Source organism: Microcebus murinus, chromosome 1, assembly GCF_040939455.1.
Source record: "Microcebus murinus isolate Inina chromosome 1, M.murinus_Inina_mat1.0, whole genome shotgun sequence".
Taxonomy (NCBI): domain Eukaryota; kingdom Metazoa; phylum Chordata; class Mammalia; order Primates; family Cheirogaleidae; genus Microcebus; species Microcebus murinus.
Genome location: NC_134104.1, coordinates 153,841,450 through 153,867,502, shown reverse-complemented (window position 1 = coordinate 153,867,502; position 26,053 = coordinate 153,841,450). Strand labels below are relative to the sequence as shown.

At 43.3% G+C, this 26,053-nt stretch overlaps 1 protein-coding gene across 4 annotated transcripts; it reads left to right on the top strand.

Moving 5' to 3' along the window:
* CDC25A (cell division cycle 25A) lies at window positions 1-25,685 on the top strand. 4 transcript variants are annotated; one of them, XM_076007312.1, is made up of 15 exons: window positions 1-1,244; window positions 2,218-2,294; window positions 4,373-4,415; window positions 5,260-5,296; window positions 5,770-5,868; window positions 7,999-8,118; window positions 11,379-11,513; window positions 12,039-12,110; window positions 14,352-14,525; window positions 18,183-18,281; window positions 20,253-20,315; window positions 20,407-20,505; window positions 21,380-21,510; window positions 23,457-23,568; window positions 23,824-25,685. In XM_076007312.1, exons 1-15 carry the CDS (start codon window positions 1,075-1,077, stop codon window positions 23,962-23,964), a joined length of 1,572 nt encoding a protein of 523 aa, XP_075863427.1. In that variant the 5' UTR covers window positions 1-1,074; the 3' UTR covers window positions 23,965-25,685. The 4 variants fall into 4 exon arrangements, with proteins under 4 accessions (XP_075863427.1, XP_075863419.1, XP_075863422.1 ...); XM_076007304.1 differs by having other exon boundaries at window positions 14,352-14,534; XM_076007307.1 differs by having other exon boundaries at window positions 5,767-5,868.
* The last annotated feature ends 368 nt before the right edge of the window (window positions 25,686-26,053 follow it).

Here is a 26,053-nt window from a genome sequence, read left to right as displayed (position 1 = left end):
CGGCACAGCACGCAGGGGCTGTTAACGCTCCAGAGTTGGGCCCCCGGTGATCGGAAGTTCAGTCCTGGGAGTCATTCAGTTCCCTCCCTCAAGAAAATGCGGCCTGGAAGCCTGGGGCAGAAGAAAGGGGTCCACAGTACTCCATATTTACAGGCCGAGCAAGGCTTGATCCGGCCAGCCCTCTTGAGGACTGGACGGCATCTCTGGCCTCCACAGTCCCTCAGGGCATGGGGGCGGGGCGGGTGGCGATGCCGCGGTGCCCCCAAGCGGGTAGAAGACTGAACGGTTGCGCGCGGTGGGAACTACGCTCCCCAGCATGCAACGGGGCAGAAGGGGTCTTTTCAGCCGCGACCAGCGCCTCGCAAGTTCCGCTGGGAGTTTTCATTGACCTCTGAGCCCCCTCTCATTTCGACCTGCTCCCGTCTCCTCTAGGCTCCGCCCCCTTCAGTGAGCGGGTGACCTCGCAGAGTCCCGCGAGCTGCTTCCTTCTCTCCCCCCTTATTGGTCCAGCCTGGCTGCCATTCCGGTGTGCGGGGGACAAGTTGCTTACTGATTGGTGGATTCCGTTTGGCGCCAACTAGGAAAGGGGGGCGAGGTAGCGGCGGATCCTAGTGAGCAGCTATTACCGCGAAAGGCCACCGCGCCTGCGACATCCCGAGAGGGAAGTCGGGGCCGGCTCTGTTCTCTGCGACCCTGGGCTAGGCAAGGGGGTGAGAGAAAAGCGAAGACAGTGTGAGCCTGGGCCGTTGCCTCGCGGCTCTCGCCCGCTCTCCCTTCTCGACCTGCCGGGCTTGTTTGGATTTAATCTTCAGGTTGCCGGCGCCCGCCCGCCGGCCTCGCGGAGTGCGAGGGAAACACCCGTGCTTGTGGCTGGCGCCTGACGGGTCCAGACACCCGCCAGTACGCGCCACTTACCCGTGGCAGCCGCGTCCCGGAACCGCGGGGTGGTGTTTGTGTTTGACCCGCGGGCGCCGGCGGCGGGGCGCGCGGCCGAGGCCGGTGCTGGCGGGGCGGGGCGGGCGCTGCGGAGGCGGAGGAAGAGGGAGCGGGAGCCCTGGGAGGCCCGGCGCCGCCATGGAACTGGGCCCGGAGCCCCCGCACCGCCGCCGCCTGCTCTTCGCCTGCAGCCCCCCTCCCGCGCCACAGCCGGTCGTGAAGGCGCTGTTTGATGCGCCTGCCGCCGGGACACAGTCGCCTGTCACCAACCTGACGGTCACCATGGACCAGCTGCAGGGCCTGGGCAGGTGAGGAGGGATCACCAAGCGGTGCCTCGGGCCGCTGGCCTCCCCGTCGGCCCTCGGGGAGATCAGGTCTGGAAGAGGATCGAGAGAAGGGCTAGGACTGCCCGTCCGGCTTCGCTGCTCGAAGGGAGCCAAGCTGGGGCCCGCCATGTGCACCCTCCCCCCGGGCGGAATGTTGGGCGGGCGAGGCTGTCGGACCCTCTTAGGCTGCCCTCAGCCCGAACCAGGCCCACCTTCGCCTCCCCTTTCGCATTTCTCCATACTCTCCTGTCTCTATCCCAGGAAGCTCTTTGGAATTTATCCCCACGGGAGAGAATTAGGCCTTCCTAGGCGCCCACTTCCACCCTTTCTTTGCTAAACCACCTCGCAGGATCTTAGTTTCCTGTGATCTTTGTTCCTTCTCAACAAAGGGACATGGCGTTTTCTTTCCTGGCGTTTGTGCAAAATCATCTCAATCCCTGCCCCTTGCACATTCCTGACGTCTACCTGGTTCCTTTCCTGAGGCCAGGGCTTTTTACTCAACTTAACATCCTTGAAAGACCTATAGCAAAAAAAAAAAATGCTTCCCCTAGTGTTTCTGGCGAAGCTGCTTTCCCTTCAGTCTTGGACATCCCATTTTCTAAGCACATGTCTTATGCATTTTCCATCCTCTGAAAAGCAGGAATGGTTCTGTTCATCTTTGATCCCCACTTCTAGCACACTACCTAAAACACATGCTCTCATTTCAGGAAATACAGCAACATTTGCCATAGTCATTGAATCCTACAGTGTAACCCAGGGCTATGCCCACGCACTCCTTCCTCTTGTTTGTCCAAGTGCCAGTGGGGTGTTCCGGGTGGTAAAGTGGGATCTGTGGTGTGGCCTGGAAGGTTTGTAGAAGCCTGGCTACTTGTTAACTTCATGGCCTGTCCCTTGTATGTGACCTTTTAATTATGTCTTAGAAATCATTTATATGGGATTATTTCTCTTGTTTCAGTGAGTATGAGCAGCCACTGGAGTTGAAAAACAACAGCAATCTGCAGAGAATGGGTTCCTCCGAGTCAACTGATTCAGGTAATTCTCTTAGTCTTCATGTATTATGTGTCTGCTTTGTGGGGAGCAATACTAGGAATTTCCTAAAACATGCCCTTTCACCCAGGAGCTTAGTTTTGGTAAGTAGTTGAAACAGTACACATTAGGACTGGGTGCGGTGGCTCACATCTGTAATCCTAACTCTGGGAGATGGGAAGATAGATTGAGGCCAGGAGTTTGAGACCACCCTGAGCAAGAGAAAGATCCCATCTCTACTAAAAATAGAAAAAATTAGCCAAGCACATGTACCTGTAGTCCCAGCTACTCAGGAGGGTGAGGCAGGAAGATCACTTGAGCCCAGGAGTTTGAGTTTGCAGTGAGCTATGACACCACTGCACTCAAGCTAGGACAACAGAGCAAAACTGTCTCCAAAAACAAGAAGTCATGCCATTGAGTGACAAACACCATTAAGAACAGTACAAAGGGACCTCTATAGCAAATTATGAAGAGAGGAAATAGGTATCAAGTGTCTGTAAGGAAGTGACATGTGCTTGCTCTTTTTCTTTTTTTTTGAGGCAGAGTCTTACTCTGTTGCCTGGACTAGAGTGCTGTGGCATCAGCCTAGCTCACAGCAACCTCAAACTCCTGGGCTCAAGTGATCCTCCTGCCTCAGCCTCCCGAGTAGCTGGGACTACAGGCATGCGCCGCCGTAATTGGCTAATTTTTTTCTATATATTTTTAGTTGGCCAGTTAATTTGTATTTATAGTAGAGATGGGGTCTCGCTCTTGCTCAGGCTGGTTTTGAACTCCTGACCTTGAGTGATCCACCTGCTTCAGCCTCCCAGAGTGCTAGGATTACAGGCGTGAGCCACCGCGCCCGGCCTGTGCTTGCTCTTAAAGGATGAGTAGTAGAGTAGAATTTACCATACCATTGTAAGTGGCATTCAGAAAATCTTACTGGTTAAAATACAGGGTCAAATTACTGGAAGTACAATATAAGGACGTCATTCTTGTGATTTTGCTATGAAGAAAATGTGCCAGTGCATATCATTCTTCATAAATTCATGCTACTGCTGAGTTTATCTGTATTTGCACAGATAAGAGCTTTGGACAGGTTGGGCAACATAGTAAGACCCTGTGTCTACAAACAAAGTTAAAAAATTAGCCAGGTGTAATGGTGTACCCTGTAGTCCCAGCTACTCAGGAGGTTAAGGTGGGAGGATTGCTTGACCACAGGAGTTTGAGGCTATGTTAAGCTATCTATGATCATGTCACTGTACTCCAGCCTGGGCACAGAGAGAGACTGTCTCTTTAAAAAAAAAAAAAAAACCATTGGGGCAAAGATGCTTTAGATTAGGGAACTGCAAGAGCAAAAGCCTTAATATAATGTAGGCTTCTGTATACAGAATGTAATATAATGTGAAAAGTAATATAGAACTGGGGATAGGATTCCTGTTTGTGGCAGTATAGCAGGCAGGAATATCAGTTAGGAGCTCTGACATCTGACTTTCTGTAAGGCTACATAGACAGGGAGAGGTGTGAACTAGGTAGACACTGGTGGGTCTGGGCCAGTCTGAGCTGGCATATAGTAATGCTGACCAGTGTCTCCTGTACCCTGCTGCCTTTGATGTCATTTTGTTAAAGGCTGTAAATACTTACCTTGCATGTCTTATAACTAATAGTTGTAGTTTTCAAATCCTCAAATTGCACATCTGATCTCTGACAAGGTAATATATTTGAAATCAAAACCATTCCAGGAAAATCTGGTACCTATTCTTTCCATTGTTGAAACTCACAGAAAGTTATCTGGATCACCTCTGAATAACCAAATAATCATGATATGAAGCAGTTTTATTTACCATCTTCTCAAATCCTATTTCCCTTAATGATATTTGCAAGTAGAAGGGGGTTAGTAAATAGACTCTGAAAATATTAAGACTTGTCAAACTTAGTTTGTGACAATCAAATAGAGACTTGACTTCAATTTCTGGCCAAATTGTACAAGCCATAAGTCTTTGTTGGCTGACTTAAAGAAAAAGTTCTAGTATCTTTATTTTTAATGAGAAAATAGTGTTTTATACATTATTTCCTGAGAAGATTTTTCTTTTTTTTCCCCACAGGTTTCTGTCTGGATTCTCCTGGGCCCTTAGAAAGTAAAGAAAAGTATGTATTCACTGCCTTTAAATGTTTGTACTTAGAAAAACTTTTCTTAATTTTCTAATGAAATTCTTCATACTCTGGACTGTATTCTTGGATTTGGCTGTCCCTAGTAAGACTTCTGGATTCTAGAAACTCTGGTATCTTGAGAATGAGTAGGTATTTATTTATTTATTTTTTGAGACAGAGTCTTGCTTTGTTGCCCAGGCTAGAGTGAGTGCCGTGGCGTCAGCCTAGCTCACAGCAACCTCAAACTCCTGGCTGGGATCAAGCAATCCTACTGCCTCAGCCTCCCAAGTAGCTGGGACTACAGGCATGCGCCACCATGCCCGGCTTATTTTTTCTATATATATTAGTTGGCCAATTAATGTCTTTCTATTTATAGTAGAGACGGAATCTTGCTCTTTCTCAGGCTGGTTTCGAACTCCTGACCTCGAGCAATCCGCATGCCTCCCAGAGTGCTAGGATTACAGGCATGAGCCATCATGCCCGGCCGAGAATGAGTAGTTTGTGTTAGCAGTTTTCAGAACTTCCTCTTCCTTTATTTTCTTTGTATTCTGTTTGCATCTCACCCAAACTCTTGCTCTACCCTCTGACATTATAGTGAATGTGGATATTTTAAGAGAAGACCTAGGTTTGCTTTTTCACTTAGAAGCCTAGTGTTGGGGGTGTTCCCGAGAGCAGGGCAGGTTTAGAAATTTAGTCTTCCATCTCTTGGATAAAATGGGAGTCTGTTTGACTGCTCCCTGCCCTCCACCTCCGAACTATAGGCTAAACACTATGCATCTGCTATTATGAATGTCTCTTTACATGCTTTATTCTCATTATTTACCTTCTGATCTCATTACAGCTTTGAAAATCCCATGAGGAGAATAAATTCCCTACCTGTAAGTTAGTTCCCTTATTTATTTTGAGCTCATACCTGTTATTTATTCCTTGGCTACCAGTGTGACCTTGATAGGAGACCTTAATTTGAGAGTAAAAACTGATTTTCCTTAGTCTCATAAACACTCAAGATACTCTACCTAGAGCAACTTCAACAATGGCTGCCTCTTGAATTGTTTTCTATCTCTGTTTTATGAAACCAGGAAGAGTTCTTTTTATGTAGATGTTATTTTGGGGTTAATTTGGCACTATAATCCCTGCTGAGAAGGCTGTAGACCATGGGAGGTTAGGTGTAAAGCCATGGAGTGAGAACCCTTCTATCCTGTGTTCTGGCAAGGTGGTGCTCTGGCCACATTTACTGGTGTGTGCGAGGGACAAGACCCCCACCCCATATTTTTTCTTTTGAGAACTGAGATTTCTGTTGAATTTTTTACTCATGTACCTTAATTCCCTTTTTTTTTCACTTTGACAGCAGAAGCTTTTGGGGTGTAGCCCAGCTCTGAAGAGGAGCCATTCTGATTCTCTTGACCATGACATCTTTCAGCTCATTGACCAGGATGAGAACAAAGAAAATGTGAGTGTGTCATAAATGTACTAATCTGGGGCTGAGGTGAAACCTGCAAGTGTCAATGGCTTACAGAGAAGTAGCTGGGCTGCTTTCTGGGAGACTAAACTTTAGCCAAAGTTGTGCATGGACTTTGGAGTCAGAAAAATCTGGATTTGAATCCTTCTTCTTATCCTGGCAAGTTACTTCTCTTTTTAGGCCTCTTTACTTCTTTTGTAAAGTAGGAGTAGCTGTACCTTTTGGAGATATTGTGGGGATTAAATAAGATTCTGTAAATAAAGCATTTACAATGGTGCCTGGCAGTCAAGAGTTGCTCGGATGGTAGTTCTTAGGAGTAATTATATCCATGAATGATTTAGCTTATCTGGAAGGTTCTGCCCAGGTTTTTCTTGCCTCTTTGCTCTGACCCTGAGGAGAATTGTAAGCTCAAGAAAATGCTCCTTGGCAGTATTTGAAAGAACAGGGCCAAGAAGTTCTAGGAGTCTCAGAGTAACTGAAATGGTGGCTTAAAGGGTGAGTTTGTGGTGTCCACCCAAAAGTCCAAATACACCCTGTCCTGGCTTTTCCTCTTAGAACTGACAGGTGCCTTGCACAGAGTAAATATCCAAAATAGTTGAATAAATTAGCTTAGCTTTTCCAGCCCTCTCTCTCACTATATTTCCATGTTTATTTTCTCCCTTTTCTTTTCCCTGCTAAAATACCACAGTTCATAAACCTCACAGTGATTTTCCAGACTTAGTATAAAACCTGCTGCCTCCGTGGACTCTCCTGAAGATTCCTTTGGCAACTTGGGAGATGTCATGAAGGAGAATATGGAAATGAGTTCCTGCCTTGAGTGCTTGGAACAGTGCATCAGCCTCTGCAGTGCTTTCTACCAGGCCAAAGCTCTACCCATGTCTGGTTCTTCCCCAAACTTGGCTTCTCCCAGAGTTGCCTGCCTGGAGCTTTGACAACGGCCTAGGTGGTGTTTAAGAGCTCTCACCCTGGAATCATCTTGTCTGGCTTCAATATTTTGAGCACATCACTTAACCTATATTTTCTAGTTTCTTCATCTGTAAAATGGGCACAATCAGGTTGTATTTGATAGTTAAATAAGTTAATACACAGAAAGTATTTATTACTGTGTTGGCATATAAATGACTAATATGAGCTGTTACTGCTTTTAGCACTTAGTAATAAGTTTTTAAATGGATATTTTAGGGTGGGGGGCATGAGTGCTTTTGAACTTTTAAGTACGTGCAATCATACAGTATGTATTCTATCCCATCTGGCTTTTGTTCAACTCTGTGTTTGTAAAAATCATCTATGTTGAGTAAACCAGTAGAGTTTTTTTTTTTTTTCATTGCTTTAGTATGCAATACAATAACAATTTTAAGTAGGAAAAATTATCTCCAATTGGTAGAAGTGGAAAATATGAAACCTTTATACAGGTAGATCTAGATGGAGAGTTTTAAATTCTATTCACAGGCAATAATATTGCTTTAGATTTTATTTATTTTTTTGCTTTAGATTTTATAAAGTTTGTGATTTAATTTATCACTCATTTTGTTTTGTGTGCTTGGCAGATGCTCATGTGTTGTTAGGAAATAAAATGTGATAAGGAAAAAAGGCGGCTTTAGAAGTTAGCTGTTGATAGAGCTTTGGAAATTCTTTTTTTTTTTTTTTTTGAGACAGAGTCTCACTTGTTGCCCAGGCTAGAGTGAGTGCCGTGGCGTCAGCCTAGCTCACAGCAACCTCAAACTCCTGGGCTCAAGCGATCCTCCTGCCTCAGCCTCCTGAGTAGCTGGGACTACAGGCATGCGCCACCGTGCCCGGCTAATTTTTTCTATATATATTAGTTGGCCAATTAATTTCTTTCTATTTATAGTAGAGATGGGGTCTCGCTCTTGCTCAGGCTGGTTTCGAACTCCTGACCTTGAGCAATCCGCCCGTCTCGGCCTCCCAGAGAGCTAGGATTATAGGCGTGAGCCACAACGCCCGGCCTGGAAATTCTTAAACAGATCCAGTGTTGGAATCAGATAAAAAATAGGTGAGCCCTTAGTTTGGAGGCAGTTACTTTCTCACCCAGATTAGAGCAGAGAGGCCCTAGAGCTGGTTTTCATGGACAGTAGACTATGTCTCAACTATACTGTCTTGCAGGAAGCCTTTGAGTTTAAGAAGCCAATAAGACCTGCATCTCGTGGCTACCTGCACTCTCATGGACTTGAGGAGGGTAAAGATCTCTTCACACAGAGGCAGAACTCTGCCCCAGCTCGGATGGTATGTGCTCTGGCTTTCACGGGGGTGTTTCTCACAGGAAGAGAGGATTTTTTTTTTTAATTACTTAAATAATTTATTTCTATATTTTTTAGCCTTGATTTTTGGTAAAAGGAAGAAAGGATTAAAGCACCCTCTTTAATCCAGTTAAAGACACTACAGTAACTCTGTCTTTACCTTGACTTTGTCTTTTTTTTTTTTCTTTTTTGTCTTTTTTAACTAGGCTATTAAATATCCTTGGTGGTTTTGCTGTGTCCAGAGAGCAGGCAGGCAGAAGCAAAAGTGGAAGATAATGTGTTTGAAATACTAGACTTGTTTTAGGAATATTTGACCTTGTCAATTCTAGGAAAATAATCTGCTGGCATCATGGGTTATCCTCCTTAATTAACATTTGCTCTTTTTTTTTTTTTTTTTTTTTTTTTTTGAGACAGAGTCTCGCTTTGTTGCCCAGGCTAGAGTGAGTGCCGTGGCGTTAGCCTAGCTCACAGCAACCTCAAACTCCTGAGCTCAAACGATCCTACTGCCTCAGCCTCCTGAGTGGCTGGGACTACAGGCATGCACCATCATGCCTAGCTAATTTTTTCTATATATATATTAGTTGGCCAATTAATTTCTTTCTATTTATAGTAGAGATGGGGTCTCGCTCTTGCTCAGGCTGGTCTCCAATTCCTGACCTCGAGCAATCTGCCTGTCTCGGCCTCTCAGAGTGCTAGGATTACAGGTGTGAGCCACTGTGCCCAGCCAACACTTGCTCTCATAATGTGTCCTAAGTGCTTCCCAAAGAGTAATATTGTTTGGAGACTGCACTTGGCTTCTTCCAAAGGTATTATATTAAGAAGTATTATGGATTCCAGTGAACCTACTGCCTATAGGCTGCTTTGGCAGTTTGGGAGCCATTTGTTTCAGGGCTGTTTATTTGCCAGTCATTACTTCCAAAGTTTCCTAGTATTGGTCTGAATTGGATCAACTGACAGATCTATAGACTAGAGAGGCTCAACTTGAGCAAAATGAGCATATTTGATTTCCAGGTTTTCCTAGGAACTTGAATCTGAAAATATACCTCTGGTCTGGCTTGTAGTCTGAGGTTCAGTTTCTTTCTTTTTTTTTTTTTTTTTTTTTTTTGAGACAGAGTCTCACTCTGTTGCCCGGGCTAGAGTGCTCTGGCGTTAGCCCAGCTCACAGCAACCTCAAACTCCTGGGCTCAAGCATCCTCCTGCCTCAGCCTCCCGAGTAGTTGGACTACAGGCATGCACTACCATGCCCACTAATTTTTTCTATATATTTATAGTTGGCCAATTAATTTCTTTCTATTTTTTAGTAGAGATAGGGTCATGCTCTTGCTCAAGCTAGTTTCGAACTCCTGACCTTCAGCAATCTTCCTGCCTCGGCCTCCCAGAGTGCTAGGATTATAGGTGTGAGCCACCGTGCCCGGCCTTGAGGTTTAGTTTCAATCAGCTTTGCTACTCTGTCTAGCACAAAGCATTTCTATATATGTTCTTGTCTTGAATCTTCATAAGCCTGTGAAGTAGCTGGAGTTACTCCATTTGGCAGATTAGGAAAGTACTGTCAGAGAGGTTGGGTGATTTGCCAAAGGACACATAAATAGGAGACCAGGATGTAACAATCTAGATTCCCAAGTACACACTAACACTTTTAAGAGTTTGTTATCAGAAACCAAATACCTTTAGTGTGTGCACGGAGACCAGAGGCCTGGCATTTCCTGTGATCACTTGGCCACTCCTAATTATAGGGGCTGAGGATGTAAACTGAGAGAAAGCCAGTGCTGATCTCACTGGTTTGGTTTTTGATCACATCAAAGGGTATTTCTTTTGTATCTTTGCTTTTAGTCTCTAAGCCACCACCTATCTGTTTTCTTATAATGCCTTCTTGGTATAGAAACCATGGAGGAAGAATTAGGTACTGTCAAGAGACGTGTCTGTCATTTTTCTATATCATGTCTGTACCTGGGGATCCCAGAACATACCTCACAAAAGTTGATATAACATAGTGTGAGGCTTCATGATAAAGTTACCTATCTTTAGGCTCTCTTGGCCAAAAAATTGCTAGTTTTCCAGGGTGTGTTCAGATGCATTTGGGGAAGATCAGAGACAGCCCAGAGCTTGTTTTATACTGTGAAGCAAAGCTAGTGCCAGAAAACCAGAGGGCCACTTGAGGACTAATACATTCATATCCAAAAGAGATTTGGAGCTTAAGGGTGATTTGTAATGTTTAATGTGGAAACCACCTTGTTACTGTGAAAAAAATAGTCTCTAAACTTCTTTTCCTGGCTTTGGAAAGTGCCTGGGAGAGAAATGATAAAATATTAACAGTGTTTGTATTAGTAGTATTTACCTCTAGATATGGATTTATAGGTAGTTTTTCTAAATTTTCTATATTGCATGTTAGTTTTATAATGGAGGTTTCCCAAAAATACATATATAGGATTGACTAATGAGGTACCACCATTTTTATTCCAGGAATGATTCTCTAGTAGAGAGATGGTATAGTGGGGAAAAGAGCTTAGGTTTTGGAGTTAAACAGGTGAGGTGTGTGATCTTGGTAACCTCTCTTAAGCATAAGTTTCCTGATTTGTTAAAGAAAGAGAAAAGGGTTAACTACCTTAGTGTATTGTGAGACTTGAATGGGACTATATATATATATATATATATATATATATATATATATATATATAAATAAAATCACAGTGTCTGGCACATAGTAATTCCTAATATAAAGACTGAGCAGCTGTCATTTAATTTTCAAATCTAAAGAACTAGGATGGACTTTGTAGAATTAGGCCACCCTTTATTTCCCTCTGTCAGAACTGAAGTTACATAAGCATTCTCTAGGTCATTTTATGTTCTCCATAGAGACTTGCATTTTCTAACCCTTCCTCATTTCAGTGGATTATCATGCTATTACAATCCTCATGTTGATTGGTGTTCACTGATAATAACCTGATAAAAGTAACCTTGTTCTTTACAGGAAGCTATTCCCAGTTCCCATTGTAAGTTGAATTGCTTCTGGGAAGAGTTCTTTGTGAAGGCTACTTGGCCTAACTGTACTCAGGGCTTTGTGTGGGTATCAAATCATTTGTAAATCTTGGGATACATTTTCCTTTGATCAGTAGCTGCTAAAATTTTACTTTGTGTAACAAATATAACATAGTATGTTTTATCGTAAAAACTACAGTGACCCATTCAATGAAGTGAAAGTGGATCAGAGCTCTCATTTATTAATAAGCCATAAATTCTGTCTTACAGTTTTCTTCAAATGAAAGAGATAGCGGTGAACCAGGGAATTTCGTTCCTCTTTTTATGCCCCAGTCACCTGGGACAGCCACTTTGTCTGATGAGGACGATGGCTTCTTGGACCTTCTCGATGGGGACAATATGAAGGTACTGTGTGTGTGTGTGTTTTCCTATCCATTCTAACTACCCCTGGAGAAGTCATATGTTGTGAAAAAGAGCAGCAATTCCCCAGGGCTTCAGCTGGCTGATATTTTTGTTCATTTGGTGAGAATGTATTGGGTTTCTGCTCCTAGCCTTACTAAATCTTGAGGGGGGCAGTGGTGTTAAAAGAAGACATTGATATGATCTTTCTTATCTTGAAGAAGCTAACAATATATATTATGTGCAAGAGACATGAAATGAAAACAGTGTAAAACTAGCTGCCAAGTGGCATGAAGCCGAAGGGACTGAGGGTACTTACATGTCCTCAGCAGGGATACCTTCAGCTCTGCTCGACATCAGAGCTGTTAAGTCTGATTATCTTCTAACCTTATGGCTGTAGAGAAGTAGGGGTACATTATTATACTTTCTGTCCATGCCTGTCTGGTATTCTTTAGGAAGAATCACACCTCAAGCATTTTAGCTAATGTTAGTCTTTGCTGGATCTTTTTAAAACCAGTTTTCTTTCTTTAGAATGATGAGACCCCATCGTGCATGGCAAGCCTCTGGACAGCTCCCCTTGTCATGAGAAGAACTACGAACCTCGTAAGTTGTTCTGGTGTATCTGGAGGGGACCTTGGGTACTCAGGCCACTGGTTAGAGTAGTCTTTAGCTGGGAACAGCCAAAGGTTGAAAGGAATAATAGAGCTCAAGGACCTGGGGTTTAGACCTCACCTTGGACTACCTATAAACTGACCTTGAGGGATGTGTTCCATCTCTGCATGTTTCCAATCTATAAAGTGAGTGTGGATTAGGAGGGACCATGGTTCTTTTCAGCTCATCTGAAGCCTTCAGCCTGAAGACTTAGCTTTTTTAGGTCATTCTCACTTATTTATATTCCATAACACCTAGCATAACACTTGACAAGCAATGATAACTCAAGGATGTTTGTATTTCTTAATTGAAAATAACCACCTTATCTGTATATACTATAGACTTGACATTTCCATCATAGGGATACTTTCAAACAGAAAGTTAGAAAAGCAAGAATATGCCTGCACAGGTATACATTTTCATGTATGCAAATGCCTGGGGAACATTAGATATTGTCACAATACAAATTCAGAGTGATACACTTTTAGGTATACAGAAATTTATAGCTTTGTGCTTTGTATTTCTTTTCTTTTCTTTTCTTTTCTTTTTTCTTTTTTTTTTTTTTTTTTTTGAGACAGTCTCACTCTGTTGCCCTTGCTAGAGTGCCATGGCGTCAGCCTAGCTCACAGCAACCTCAAACTCCTGGGCTCAAGAGATCCTTCTGTCTCGGCCTCCCGAGTAGCTGGGACTACAGGCATGCATCACCACGCCCAACTAATTTTTCTATTTTTAGTAGAAATGTGATCTTGTACTTGCTCAGGCTGTTCTCGAACTCCTCAGCACAAACGATCCGATCTGCTCGCCTTGGCCTCACACGGTGCTAGGATTACAGGTGTGAGCCACCGCGGCCGGCCATAGCTTTGTATTTCTAACTATCAATGATCTGAACTCTAAATATAAATATGAGACAAATGAACTACAATGTTGAGGCCACTTATGGATTATAGTAGATTAATGTATATAGTTTTGAGAAAGTAGGTAACTGAATACAAATATTATGACTGAATTTACCAGATCATTTTAAAAGACATGAAATTATATACAATGTGAGAACGCTATCAGTTTTATAAACTGGATTTAAAAAATCATGAGCAGAGTCCTGTGGGCCCTTAACAATAAGGAATTTCCACAAATAGTTATTGCAGACTTACCATTGCAGGGAGCTGTGTTGGAAGATAAACTTAAGAAAAATAAGAGGGAGAAAATCCCTGGTTCCTGGGAGAACAGATATAGGAGTGATGAATTCCACTGAGAACTATCAGGAACATTTCAAAGAAATGACAGTGACACTGAAATTTTAGTATCAGCTTGAAAATGAATGATTTACTGGAATATGAAAGGACATTCTGCACAGAAGGAAAAGCCAGGCCAAGAATACAGTGAGTCATGAACAGGCCAAGATGAGTTTAGAGAGCTGAAATTACACTGTCTCTACCACTGGTTAGATTGACTGCCCTCAGATTCTGGGAAATTAGTCTTTAAAGGACCAAGTAGACAAAAGGACTTTTGGGTCAGATGTGGTGGTTGATGCCTGTAGTCCCAGCTACTTGGGAGGCTAAGGCAGGAGGATTGCTTGAGCCCAGGAGTTTAAGGTTGCTGTGAGCTTGGCTGACTCCATGGCACTCTAGCCCGGCAACACAGCGAGACTCTGTCTCAATAAAAGAAAAAAGGACCTTTGAAGGCAGTTTTGAAAGATAGTTGCTACTCTGCCCATCCCCATCCCCTCCAAACTTACCATTTTAAAAACTTGCCCCTTTAATTATACCTACACAAATTGGTGCATCTGTTTTATAGTATCATCTAGCTTCTTTACATCTTTTCTGGATTTAGATGGGGTATTAACACCTGTTGAGCTGCTCAAGCAAGGTAGAAGTAATAAAATGGAGGGGAAGAGGCAAGCCAAATATGTGACAGTTAACTTCTCTTGACTCTTAAGGTTTTGTGTAGACAGTAAGCTTTTGGAGGGCAAGAGATGTTTTATTCACCTCCTTATAGTGTCAGCTGAGTACGTATCATCGAGCACCAGGTACTATGCACCAGGCCCTGTGAGAGTTACTGGAACTAGATGAATCAGCTGTATCTTTCCTAATTTAGGATTGACTTTAAACAATTCCAAGAAGTCCTTGGTCTATTTGTCTTACTATTCAGGTGAGCAAGTTTTAATGAAAGTTGGATCTGTCTTTTTCTTCTAAGGGCAACCGAGGCAAGCTGTTTGACTCCCCTTCCCTGTGTAGCACCAGTATTCGGTCAACACTGAAGAGACCAGAACGATCTCAAGAGGAGTCGCCACGTGGAAATACAAAGCGGAGGAAGAGCACGGCTGGGGCCAGCCCTGAAAAGGCAGCTAGTCCAGAGAAGGCCCAGGAGGTTAGTGAGGTTAGTTTTACAGGTTCCCTTTTTTTTTCCTTAATGTGAACCACATTTTTATTTGTTTATTTCTTGCATTTGAAGTACTCTTTTAGAACAATAAAGAGAAAATTTTCATAAAGCTTTAGGTAACTAAAGCAATTCTTGTTTCCAGGAGAAGTCTAGCAGGAAGATAGAGCATCTGTTCATTTCTCGTTGATCATTAATTAGCATTTCTTTGGGTGAGCTGTGGTTTTGTTGTTGTTGTCTTTTTTTTTTTTTTTGAGGCAGAGTGTTACTCTGTTGCCCAGGGTAGAGTGCCATGGCTTCAGCCTAGTTCACAGCAACCTCAAACTCCTGCCTCCCAAGTAGTTGGGACTACAGACATGCGCCATCCTGCTGGCTAATTTTTTTTATGTTTTTGTTTTTAGTTGTCCAGCTAATTTCTTTCCTTTTTTTTTTTTTTTTTTTTTTTGGAGATGGGGGTCTCGCTTTTGCTCAGGCTAGTCTCGGCCTCCCAGAGTGCTAGGATTACAGGCGTGAGCCACCATGCCCAGCCTGGGTGAGCTGTCTTTACACAATATTTTCATGGTTCCCCAGGCATAAGTCCTATGCTGCTCCTTCACGTTATTTATTTATCCTATGGCCTAAACACTCAAAACATTATTGTATTAATACTTTATTTTTTAATTTTTTTTTGAGAACGAGTCTTGCTCTGTCACCCCAGCTGTAGAGCAATAGCATCATTGTTAGCTCACTGCAACCTCTTATAATATTAATACATTATTAGTCCCAGCTCATTGGTCCATTTTTACTAACTTGTTTTATATTTTGGCCTATGTTCATAGGTTTTCTGGTATTAAAACTATCCTTGCTTCCTGAAATACTATGTTTGGCTTATTTAGAATTGCTTTTATTTGTATTTTTTTTCTTTCATTATGTTGTCTTTATATTAAGTTTTGATATTAAGTATTATAAAATAAACTAGAGAACTGCCTGTGTTTTCTGTGGCATGGAAGTTTTGAATAAATCTCAGTCTTATTAAAAAATTAGATCACAGCTATGAAAATATCTAGGCCTGAAGTGTTGTTCTAAAAGAATATTTAATGGCTACATAGTGTTTCATTTTATGGCTATACTAGAAGTAATTGAATAAATCATCTTCTATACACTTAGAATTTCCCTTTTCCTGATTTTCCTTTTATTTTTCAAATTAAAAGTGGGATCATAGTTAAGGATAGAGACATTCATGAAAGTCTGCACTGTATACATGTCCAAAAATTGCCTTCTAGATTGCCTTCTAATTTATATTATATCTCAATATTTAAGGATGTTAATTTTCTTTTACTCTTGCCATATTAGAAATTGATTTCCTTATTTTATGTTTTTGTTTTTAGAGACAGGGTCTTACACTACATCACCCAGGCTAGAGTACATTGGCCCAATCATAACTCAATGTAACCGCAAACTCCTGGGCTTAAGGGATCCTCCCACCTCTGCCTCTCAAATAGCTGGGACTATAGGTGTGTGCCACCACACCCAACTAATTTCCATATTTTAAAACTTGTTTTTTTTTTAGCTTTTAATGACATTTCTTATGTATGTTTTGGTTTGTTTTCATATATTTTAATTTTTGGTATTTTTAAATTAATAGCTGAAATATTCCTATAAAGAGAAACTTAGACTAAACTCTTTGGTCACCCTTGGGAAAGACGGGTATGTGGATCTCTTTATTTGCCAGTTTTCCAAATAATGCCCTACCTAGCATCTTCCAAAGTTGACAGTTGAGGCTTGTGGGTTATGTTTTTGAATAATGATTATGAATTCATAGATTAAAACATTTAATGTATTTCTGTGTGTTACTTGTACTATCCTTTTTAATGCTCAAATTATCCCTTTCTTGACATTTGACTGCCTCTTCAGTTGGCTCCAGAGGTTTTTATTTTGTTATCAAAAAGGAACTTCTGGCTGGGTGCGGTGGCTCACACCTGTAATCCTAGCTCTCTGGGAGGCCGAGGCAGGCGGATCGCTCAAGATCAGGAGTTCGAAACCAACCTGAGCAAGAGCGAGACCCCGTCTCTACTATAAATAGAAAGAAATTAATTGGCCAACTAATATATATAGAAAAAATTAGCCGAGCATGGTGATGCATGCCTGTAGTCCCAGCTACTAGGGAGGCTGAGGTAGGAGGATCGCTTGAACCCAGGAGTTTGAGGTTGCTGTGAGCCAGGCTGACTCCACGGCACTCACCTGGGCAACAAAGTGAGATTCTGTCTCAAAAAAAAAAATGAACTTCTTTTAGCCAGGTGCAGTGGTACATGTGTGTAGTCCCAGCTACTGGGGAAGCTGAGGTGGGGAGGATCTCTTGAGGCCTGCCTGGGCAACATAGCAAGACCCTATGTCTTAAAAATATAAACTTATTTTAACATACATATTTTAAATCATGCAAATAAGCATGTATCTTAGTTAAATCTTCACAAAATGAACACACCTCCCATAACTACTTCCCATGTTCAAGCCCATAACTACTTCCCATGTTCAAGAAGGAACACCAGGAGCTCCTCCCTGTGCCTTTCAAGATAACACTGAATCCGTAGCTTAGTTTTGCCTGTGTTTGAACCTTATATGCATGGCATTATACTGTATATATTTTTGTCTGATCTCTCTTGTTCAACATTATTTTTTTGGCAATCATCCAGACTGTTATGTATATATCAGGTTTTTTTCTTTTTCCTTTACTGTGTAATATTTCATTACATGAAACTAATACAGATTATTTATTCTATCGATTGATGTTTTGGTGGTTGTTTTGGCTATTATGAATAAAGCTGCTATAAACACTATTGTGTAATTTTTTTAATAGACATATGCTTTCATTTCTCATGGGTAAATACCTAGGAGTGTGATTGCTGAGTCCTAGGCTAGGCACATGGCTAGCTTTAGTAGACACTGCCGAATAGTTTCCCAGTGTGGTTATACTCACAGCAATGTATGAGAGTGCCATTTGCTCCATACCTTTACCAGTGTTTTGTGTTCATTTTTTAATTTTTTAAATTAGCTTGATTATGGTATATATTTCTTCAATTTCAACCATTCTGGTGAGTGTGTGGTAGCTCTGAGGTTTTTGTTTGTTTGTTTGTTTGTTTTGGTTTTTTTGAGACAGAGTCTTGCTCTGTTGCCTGGCGTTAGCCTAGCTCACAGCAACCTCAAACTCCTGGGCTCTTGCAATCCTTCTGCCTCAGCCTCCCGAGTAGCTGGTACTACAAGCGTGCGCCACCATGCCTGGCTAATTTTTCTATATATTTTTAGTTGGCCAATTAATTTCTTTCTATTTTTAGTAGAGATGGGATCTTGCTCTTGGTCAGGCTGGTCTCAAACTCCTGACCTTGAGCGATCCTCCCACCTTAGCCTCCCAATAGTGCAAGGATTACACGCCCGGCCTCTCTGGTTTTTTTTTTAACTTAGCCCTAATTTTAACCTTCCATTTTAAAATACAGGGAGTGACTTGGTTTCAGAGTAATCCAGAAATAATTCCTGATTGAATCAAATAAGAAAAATTTCTTGATCGCTAAATATAGACATTAGCATTTCAGACTCCTCGTGACATGCTCCAGGTGAACGTTTTCAGAAGTCCTGTTCAGAATACTGGCCTCATTCTCCACCTTCGGTTTGTTACAGATTCCACATCAGTCTTTATCCCTGGCATCTTCCCCAAAAGGGACCATTGAGAACATTTTGGATAATGACCCAAGGGACCTTATAGGAGACTTCTCCAAGGTAATTGCAGCAGATGGAAACAAAGCTACTCTGGCTGAGTGATGCAGGGTAAAGGGTTTCTAGAACCCCACTCAGCCTTCCTCCTTCCCCAAGGTAGTTCCTAGGATGCCTCCAAAGAGACAGTTTTATTTTATTTTATTTTTTTTCTTTTTCCCCTGTTTAAAAAGTTTGACAAAGAGACAGTTTTAAAACGTTGACAATAGGGAAGCCAACTTCGTTTCTCATGATCAGGTGTATATTGATGTCTATGAGATTGTAGCTAATCAGTGGTGTCAGGTGGCGAGCTGCAGCCACCACCCCGATCCAACCCAAACCCAAAGACCAAACTCTCTGGCAACCGTACTTGGTGCTTTTTTTGTTTTTTGTTTTGTTTTTGAGACAGAGTCTCACTCTGTTACCCTGTATAGGATGCAATGGCATCATTGTAACTCACAGCAACCTCAAACTCCTGGGCTCAAGCAATCCTTTTGCCTCAGCCTCCCAAGTAGCTGGGAGGGACTACGGGCTCAAGCCAATCATCCAGCTAATTTTTCTATTTTTAGTACAGACAGGGTCTTATTCTTGCTCAGGCTGGTCTTGAACTCCTGAGCTCAAGCAATCCTCCTACCTCTGCCTCCCAGAGTGCTAGGATTATAGGTGTGAGCCACTGTACCCAGCCTAGTTTTTCTATTCTTTTGTAGAAATGGGGTCTTTCCATGTTGCCCTGGCTGGTCTCAAACTCCTGTGCTCAAGTGATCCTCCTGTCTCAACCTCCCAAGTAGCTGGGATTACAGGTGTGTGCCACTGCACCCAGCTGTGTTCCTAATTATAAAGTAATGCAGCATAGCATAAGAAGCAAAAATAAACCTATAACCTCATACAATTCTGTATGTTAAAAAGGTTATCTTAGAAGATCTAGTGTAGAGACTGAATTTCTCCATTGTCCAGAAAAGCTTGGCCTTTGAGGGAAAGGGCCCTCTTCAGAATATATGCTAACAGAAAGCGTTGGCTACCTTTAAGCTCTGCCGAAATACAAGGCTGAGAACGGGGAATGTGTCAGTAGCAGTTTGTTTAGTCACATTTTGACTTGAAAATTACCAGAGCAGTCTTTTATTCATTAATTTAGCTAACAGTTATTGAAACACTTGTTATATGTTTGGCAAAGATTCCAAAATGAGACCTAGTACCTTCCCTCAAAGGTACTGATTGAGGAGGTAAGACGTGAAGCAGGTGTGCCATATGGTAGATTGAAGTCAATGTCAGTGAAGTGTAAGCAGCAGGCTGCTTACACCGAGAAATAAAAGGGGGTTTGTCTCAGCTAGGGATTTGGTGAAGGTGTGGGCCTGCGCCACTGACATTTCATTTCTTACCACCACCCCTCCCCCCGCAAACACAAGTGGGCCATTGGTATTTCAGCCAGATGAATATTGAAGTAACAGGGATTCTGAAGGGAAAAACAAGCAAAGACCCAAGTGTGTCCTTGCTTTTGGAACCTTCAACCTGAATTGAAGCTACTGGTTGTTTGTCTTTATGGCCCTGTGTGGCCATGGGGGTGGATGAGCTCTTTACTCAGCCAGTTGTCCTAATGCATGATTGCTGATGTGCCCATCTTCCTCCTCAAGGCTGGGCCAGGTCTCTTTTCCTTCCCCAGGGTCTAGCACCATGCTGTATATAGCAGATGTTTAGTAAATGAATGAAGTGCATTCCCCCACTGTATTTAAGTGCTATTCATAGTCTAGCTACTGAGATGAGGATTCTTGACAAAAGCAGAAGGAAAGGGAAATTACCTGAGGATTCTTCATTCAAATCTGGCTTACTAGCAGCATAATCTTGGAGAAGATGCTAGAAATGGAGATAATAATATACCTTATTGATTTGTGAGAAAACATTTTTTTTAAGCTGCCTCCTACCAACAGGCAAGCAGTATAAATATATAACCATAAATATATAGGCTTTCAGATTCTCTAAATATCTTTTTTTCCTCTTTTCAAGGGTTATCTCTTTCATACAGTCACTGGGAAACATCAGGATTTAAAATACATCTCTCCAGAAATTGTAAGTCATCCTTTTGGAACCTATCACACATGGGGTATTTAAATCTAGTTCCTAACGGTCAAAGTTGATTCGCCTTGGCTTCTCTCCACAGATGGCATCTGTTCTGAATGGCAAATTTGCCAACCTCATTAAAGAATTTGTCATCATTGACTGCCGATACCCATATGAATATGAGGGAGGCCACATCAAGGTATGGATTCCTTAGACTTGCTGTCTTGGGAGGCAACGAAGGAGCCCTAGACAGGATGTGTGATTTTAAAGGTGAACATTGTGACATTTGGCTGCTTAGGTTATATAGCTAGTTATGAGAATTTTAAAACAAGACAGTGATTTTAGAAGGCATTTCATTCCTGCTGTTCTGAATGAACGTTCCATGGTCTGTACTACACTACCACTTTGTGCTATAGATGTTCTTTCTGTTCTGTCCCTCACAGTATCCCCATCAAAGGCATTTCTAGGTGGTACCACTGGTGTTTAAGCCATTCAAAGGAACCAGAAAAGGTTTTATAGCACTTAAGAGGCTTGGGTTCAAATGTTTGAACATCTCAGAACTCCTGACTAGGAGAAGCCAGTCTCTGGCAACATACTCCAGAGTCTATGCCAGGCTTAGCAATGCCTCCTAAGCTGGTTGTTCAGTCCTGCTGCCTGGTGGAGGGGTATGTTGGGACACATGTTCCCAAGGAGAAAGGAACTGATCATGGCATTTTAATCTTTTACCCAATAAAATAGTGGTCAGGAGGTGCTTTAAATACAATGTTAGTGTTGGCCCCGCTGTCTTACTGCTTTTCAAAATCCCAAAATTTACAACTGCTACTCATAAAGTGCAGCATAGTCATATTGAGTTGCCCATTTCCAATCCCCATGTGGGTTATGGGTTACTGCTCTATCAATGTATACAGATAAAGCTCCATTTGAGATTCAGGTGCCAGGTGGTCTGCTGGGCTATTCAGCCAGAAGATCTGCAAAATCACAAACTGGTCTTATGGTCTTAAAGATCACTTTCACTGAATTAGTACTTTAAGTGTGAAACATGCAGGGGCCAAGAGTCTCTGGTGCCTCCACAGGGTGCGGTAAACTTGCACATGGAAGAAGAGGTTGAAGACTTCTTACTCAAGAAGCCCATTGTACCTACTGATGGCAAGCGTGTCATCGTTGTGTTCCACTGCGAGTTTTCTTCTGAGAGAGGTCCCCGCATGTGAGTGGTACACAGAACTGGACTCTGGGACAGAAGTCCCATGACACTTTTGTGGGACATGGTGGTGTATGGCTTACTTTTGGAGCATATTTTAGCATACTGAGCATATTCTTACACATCACAAGTCATTTTCATGGCTCAGCCATGTGACACACAATTTCATGGTTTTATAGAAGTGCAAATTCATGCATAACATTTTTCCAAATTCTTATCCATTCAGCAGTTGATTGATTTCATGAAGTTTCCTTGAGTGTAATTTATAGTTATTTTGTTTTTTGTTTTTGAAACAGAATCTTGCTCTGTCACCTGGGCTAGACCCATGGTGTCAGCCTAGCTCACTGTAGCCTCAAACTCCTGGGCTCAAGCAGTCCTCCTGCCTCAGCCTCCTGAGTAGCTTTCACTATAAGCTCGAGCCACGTCACTTAGCTAATTTTTCTATTTTTAGTAGACACCAAGTCTTGCTCTTGCTCAGGCTTATCTCGAACTTCTGACCTCAAGTAATCCTCCTGCCTCTGCCTCCCAGAATGCTAGGATTATAGGCATGAACCACCGCGCCTAGCCTAGTTTATAGTTCTTGACCTAACAGTTTCAGGTGCAAAGGATTTTCAGGCTTTTCAGAGCAGCCCTGTCTGTGGTCTGTGATGCCAGTGTTGCCCATGTAGTATCCCCCATGGATTTAGCCTCTGCATCATCATGCCTGCTCCTGAGTGGCTCTCTGGTAGTCTTCTCTTTTTATTTTTAAGAGACAGGGTCTCACTCTATTGCCCAGGCTGGAACGCAGTGGCGTTGTTGTAACTCACTACAGCCTCAAACTCTTGGACTCAAGCAATTCTGCCTCAGACTCCCAAGTAGCTGGGACTGCAGGTGCACACCACCATGCCTCGCTAATTTTCTGTAGACAGAGACAGGGTCTGTGTTGCACAGGTTGGTCTCAAATACCTGGCCTCAAGGAATCCTCCCACCTGGGCCTCTAAAATACTGGGATTACAGGCATGAACCACCAGGCGTCCAAGTGGTTGTTATTTATGGAAATGACAGAGAAGTGTAAAGTTCTCACTTGGCAAAGACTTGGACTTTTACAGCAAGGGTTGGGCAGTAAAAAGCCACCAGCCAGATGAGGATATCAGGGAAGAGCATTCAGTCTAGACATAGGACACAAGTGGGTATCATGAGGCAACAGCAAGCTCAGCCTGTTTAAAAGCCTCAAGGAGAGGCTGGGCGTGGTGGCTCACGCCTGTAATCCTAGTACTCTCGGAGGCCGAGGTGGGCAGATCGCTCAAGATCAGGAGTTCAAAACCAGCCTGAGCAAGAGTGAGACCCTGTCTTTACTAAAAGTACAAAGAAATTAATTGGCCAACTAAAAATATACAGAAAAAATTAGCCGGGCATGGTGGCGCATGCCTGGAGTCCCAGCTACTCGGGAGGCTGAGGCAGGAGAATTGCTTGAGCCCAGGAGTTTGAGGTTGCTGTGAGCTAGGTTGACGCCACGGCACTCTAGCCAGGGCAACAGAGTGAGACTCTGTCTCTCTCTCTCACACACACACACACACACACACAAAAGCCTCAAGGAGAAAAAAATCCCACTTAGATAGAAGGAGACTGGTCAGGGAAGGCAGGGGAGGAAAATGCAGGGGGAAGCTGGCTCAGAAGCGATTGCTTGCTGCAGGTGGTGGTGGTGACGACCCTGGGCAGGAGTCAGATCTAGGACTATTTAATTTGGAGAAAGGAACATTGGGAAAGAGACCATCTGCTAGTGCTAGGTGTGAACACCGTTCACATGGTCAAGAACTCACAATTCAGCACTGATTGCTTCCAAGAATAAATGTAAAGTTGGGAGGATATATAAGGAGTATTTACACCACAGTCACTGCTTTTACTGTGTTGTCTTTATGTTTCCCCATATTGGAAGAGCTAACCTTGCTTTGGCCTTCCTTCCGCTTTACTAGGTGCCGGTATGTGAGAGAGAGAGATCGGCTTGGTAATGAATACCCCAAACTCCACTACCCTGAGCTGTATGTCCTGAAGGGGGGATACAAGGAGTTCTTCCTGAAATGCCAGGTAAGACTGGGTCTCTGGAAAGCATTCCCCTGCCCCCTAAAATGGTGGGCCAGTGGATCTGACTGGTGGTCTTGGCGATTTCTTGCCAGGACTGTGGGGGAAAGTGAGTGTCTGCTCTGCACAAAGAAGGCCCCTGTAGAACCTGCTGCCCAGATCTGCATTGCTGCTCCCAGCCTTGTGCCCAGGGCAGGGAGGGAGCCTGGTTGCAAGTGTGAGGCAGGTGTACCCCAACCTTATCCTCTCTTGTCCCCACAGTCTCACTGTGAGCCTCCCAGCTACCGACCCATGCACCACGAGGACTTTAAAGAAGACCTCAAGAAGTTCCGCACCAAAAGCCGGACCTGGGCAGGAGAAAAGAGCAAAAGGGAAATGTACAGTCGTTTGAAGAAGCTCTGAGGGCAGTGGTGCCAGACAACAGCAGCCTGAGCTTCCCTCTGTACACCATGTCCCCTCTTTGCTGCAGAGAAACTTGAGCAAAGGGGCCAGCTGTGTGACATTTGGAGAGGAAGCCTGGGACTTCCATGCCTTAAACCTACCTCCCACACTCCCAAGGTTGGAGCCCAGGGCATCCTGCTGGCTGTGCCTCTCCTGTCCTTGTAAGACCTCCTTCCCCATCAGGACTATCTACCAAGGTTGTCACATGCCGTGGTGAGGTTCTGAGCACCACGTCAAGCTGTTCTACCCATAGTGGGATGAAGCAGCTGGGGCCTTGTTGGGCTCTGGCCTTCTCTTGTGAGGGAAGAGAGAGAGAGAAGGGAATACAGAGAAGTGACAGAAAGAAATGCTGCTGGCCAAGTATCAAAGACAGCCTGGGAAGGAAAGGCCTTTGTGGGATAATACGTATCTTTAATTTATTCAACTTCATCAATCACTTTATTTTATTTTTGTTTCTTATTATTTTTTTTGAACTCTTGAGACTTTTCCTTTACTGCTTTATTAGGTCAAAATACTGCCATTCTAGGTAGGGTTTTATCATCCCAGGGACTACCTCGGCTTTTAATTAAAAAAAAAAGTGGGGGGTGGGGTGAGAAAAGGCAAACCTGCTGCTATATAAAGCCAGGAGCTGAGGTACTGGTGGGAGTGGGCGCTGGGCTCGGGCTTGGCTACAGAGTATAAGCTAAACCTCCCAGACCTACCTCTGGCCATCAAGATCTATTTGGGGGGAGGTGTGTCCCTGCTCCTCCTCATCCCGGTTCCCTGTGATGTTGGCTGGTATAGGAGTCAGACTCAGGAAAGCACTTCAGGCAGCTTCCCTTGGGCCACCCCCAAGTTGGTGTTGGAATGTTACTAGTGGGTTGCCCAGGCTAGGGGGTAGGAATGGGTGGGCTCTGCAGGATGAGGGAAGGGCATATCCACTGAGTGTCCTCCTTCTATTATTGACACTCTATCTTTAATTTTAATTTTTAAAAAAATAGTCATTTTATGAGTCAAGGAGTATCAAATCAGTGTTGGATGGGCCACCCAAGGGTGGGGAGAGGGGCTGGAAGCCGTGCACATTAGAAGGGAGTGGGTGCTGGCATAGAGATGACTGTATAGAATGTTTCTCACAAGGGAACATGGTAGATTTTGAAGGTAAGACTTTCTGGGTTTATCATGTTTGAATTTGAAGGACAGGGAGTGGTGAATCATCACCAGTTGCCCCCTTATCTAGCCCCATGGAAGTGGGAGTCTCAAAGGAGCGCCTCATCCAAGGAGCTAGGGCTGACTGAATTGATTATAGATAGGCCTGTCGCAGCGCCTGCCCATCCCCACTCTGCGACACCTGCCTCCTTACCATCATTGCTCCATTGAGGTGTGGCCAGGTTTTTCTTATAACAAGAGTCAGTCTCCCCTTTTACCTCGGCTTTCTATTCTGGGGTTGGGGAGGGAATCAGTGGTATTGGAGATGACTAGTTATGTTCTGGGTTTGAGTTGCATTTGGCTAGAAAACAATCTTGTTGGAAAAAGTATGTTGGGAGAAGGCCTCTTACCCCACACACTGAGACAGATTCCAGTGGGTCTCTAATCTTTGTAGGGATTCTGTCGGTTCAATGCCTAAAAAGAGAGGTGGGATGGCCTTCAAATTGTACCAGCTTAGCTAGCATTGCAGGCTCTGAAAATAAAAATCTTGAACCCATGCTCTCTGCCTAGTTTTTGATATATTTAAAGGGAATTGTGTTTCCCTTTAAGGTTCTAGGACGACACTTGATTAAAACCAGTCAAGTTTGGGGCAGCCATATTTCCTCAAGAGGCTAAAGGACCTGGCTTCAGGGATGGCTGGAACAAGCTCCCATTATTACCCTGAATCCAAAAAACAGGCTTGTGGTTCAGATGAATTTCTGAGATAAAATGACCAAGTTTGTTAAAAGTGTGCCTGGACTGCTGGCATTTCCTTTTAAGATCCATTAATTCGTTTAATGGATAAAGCACTTGGCCAAAGGAGGGAGCTTAAAAAGGCAATAAGAGGCTGGGCATGGTGGCTCACACCTGTAATCCTAGCATTTGG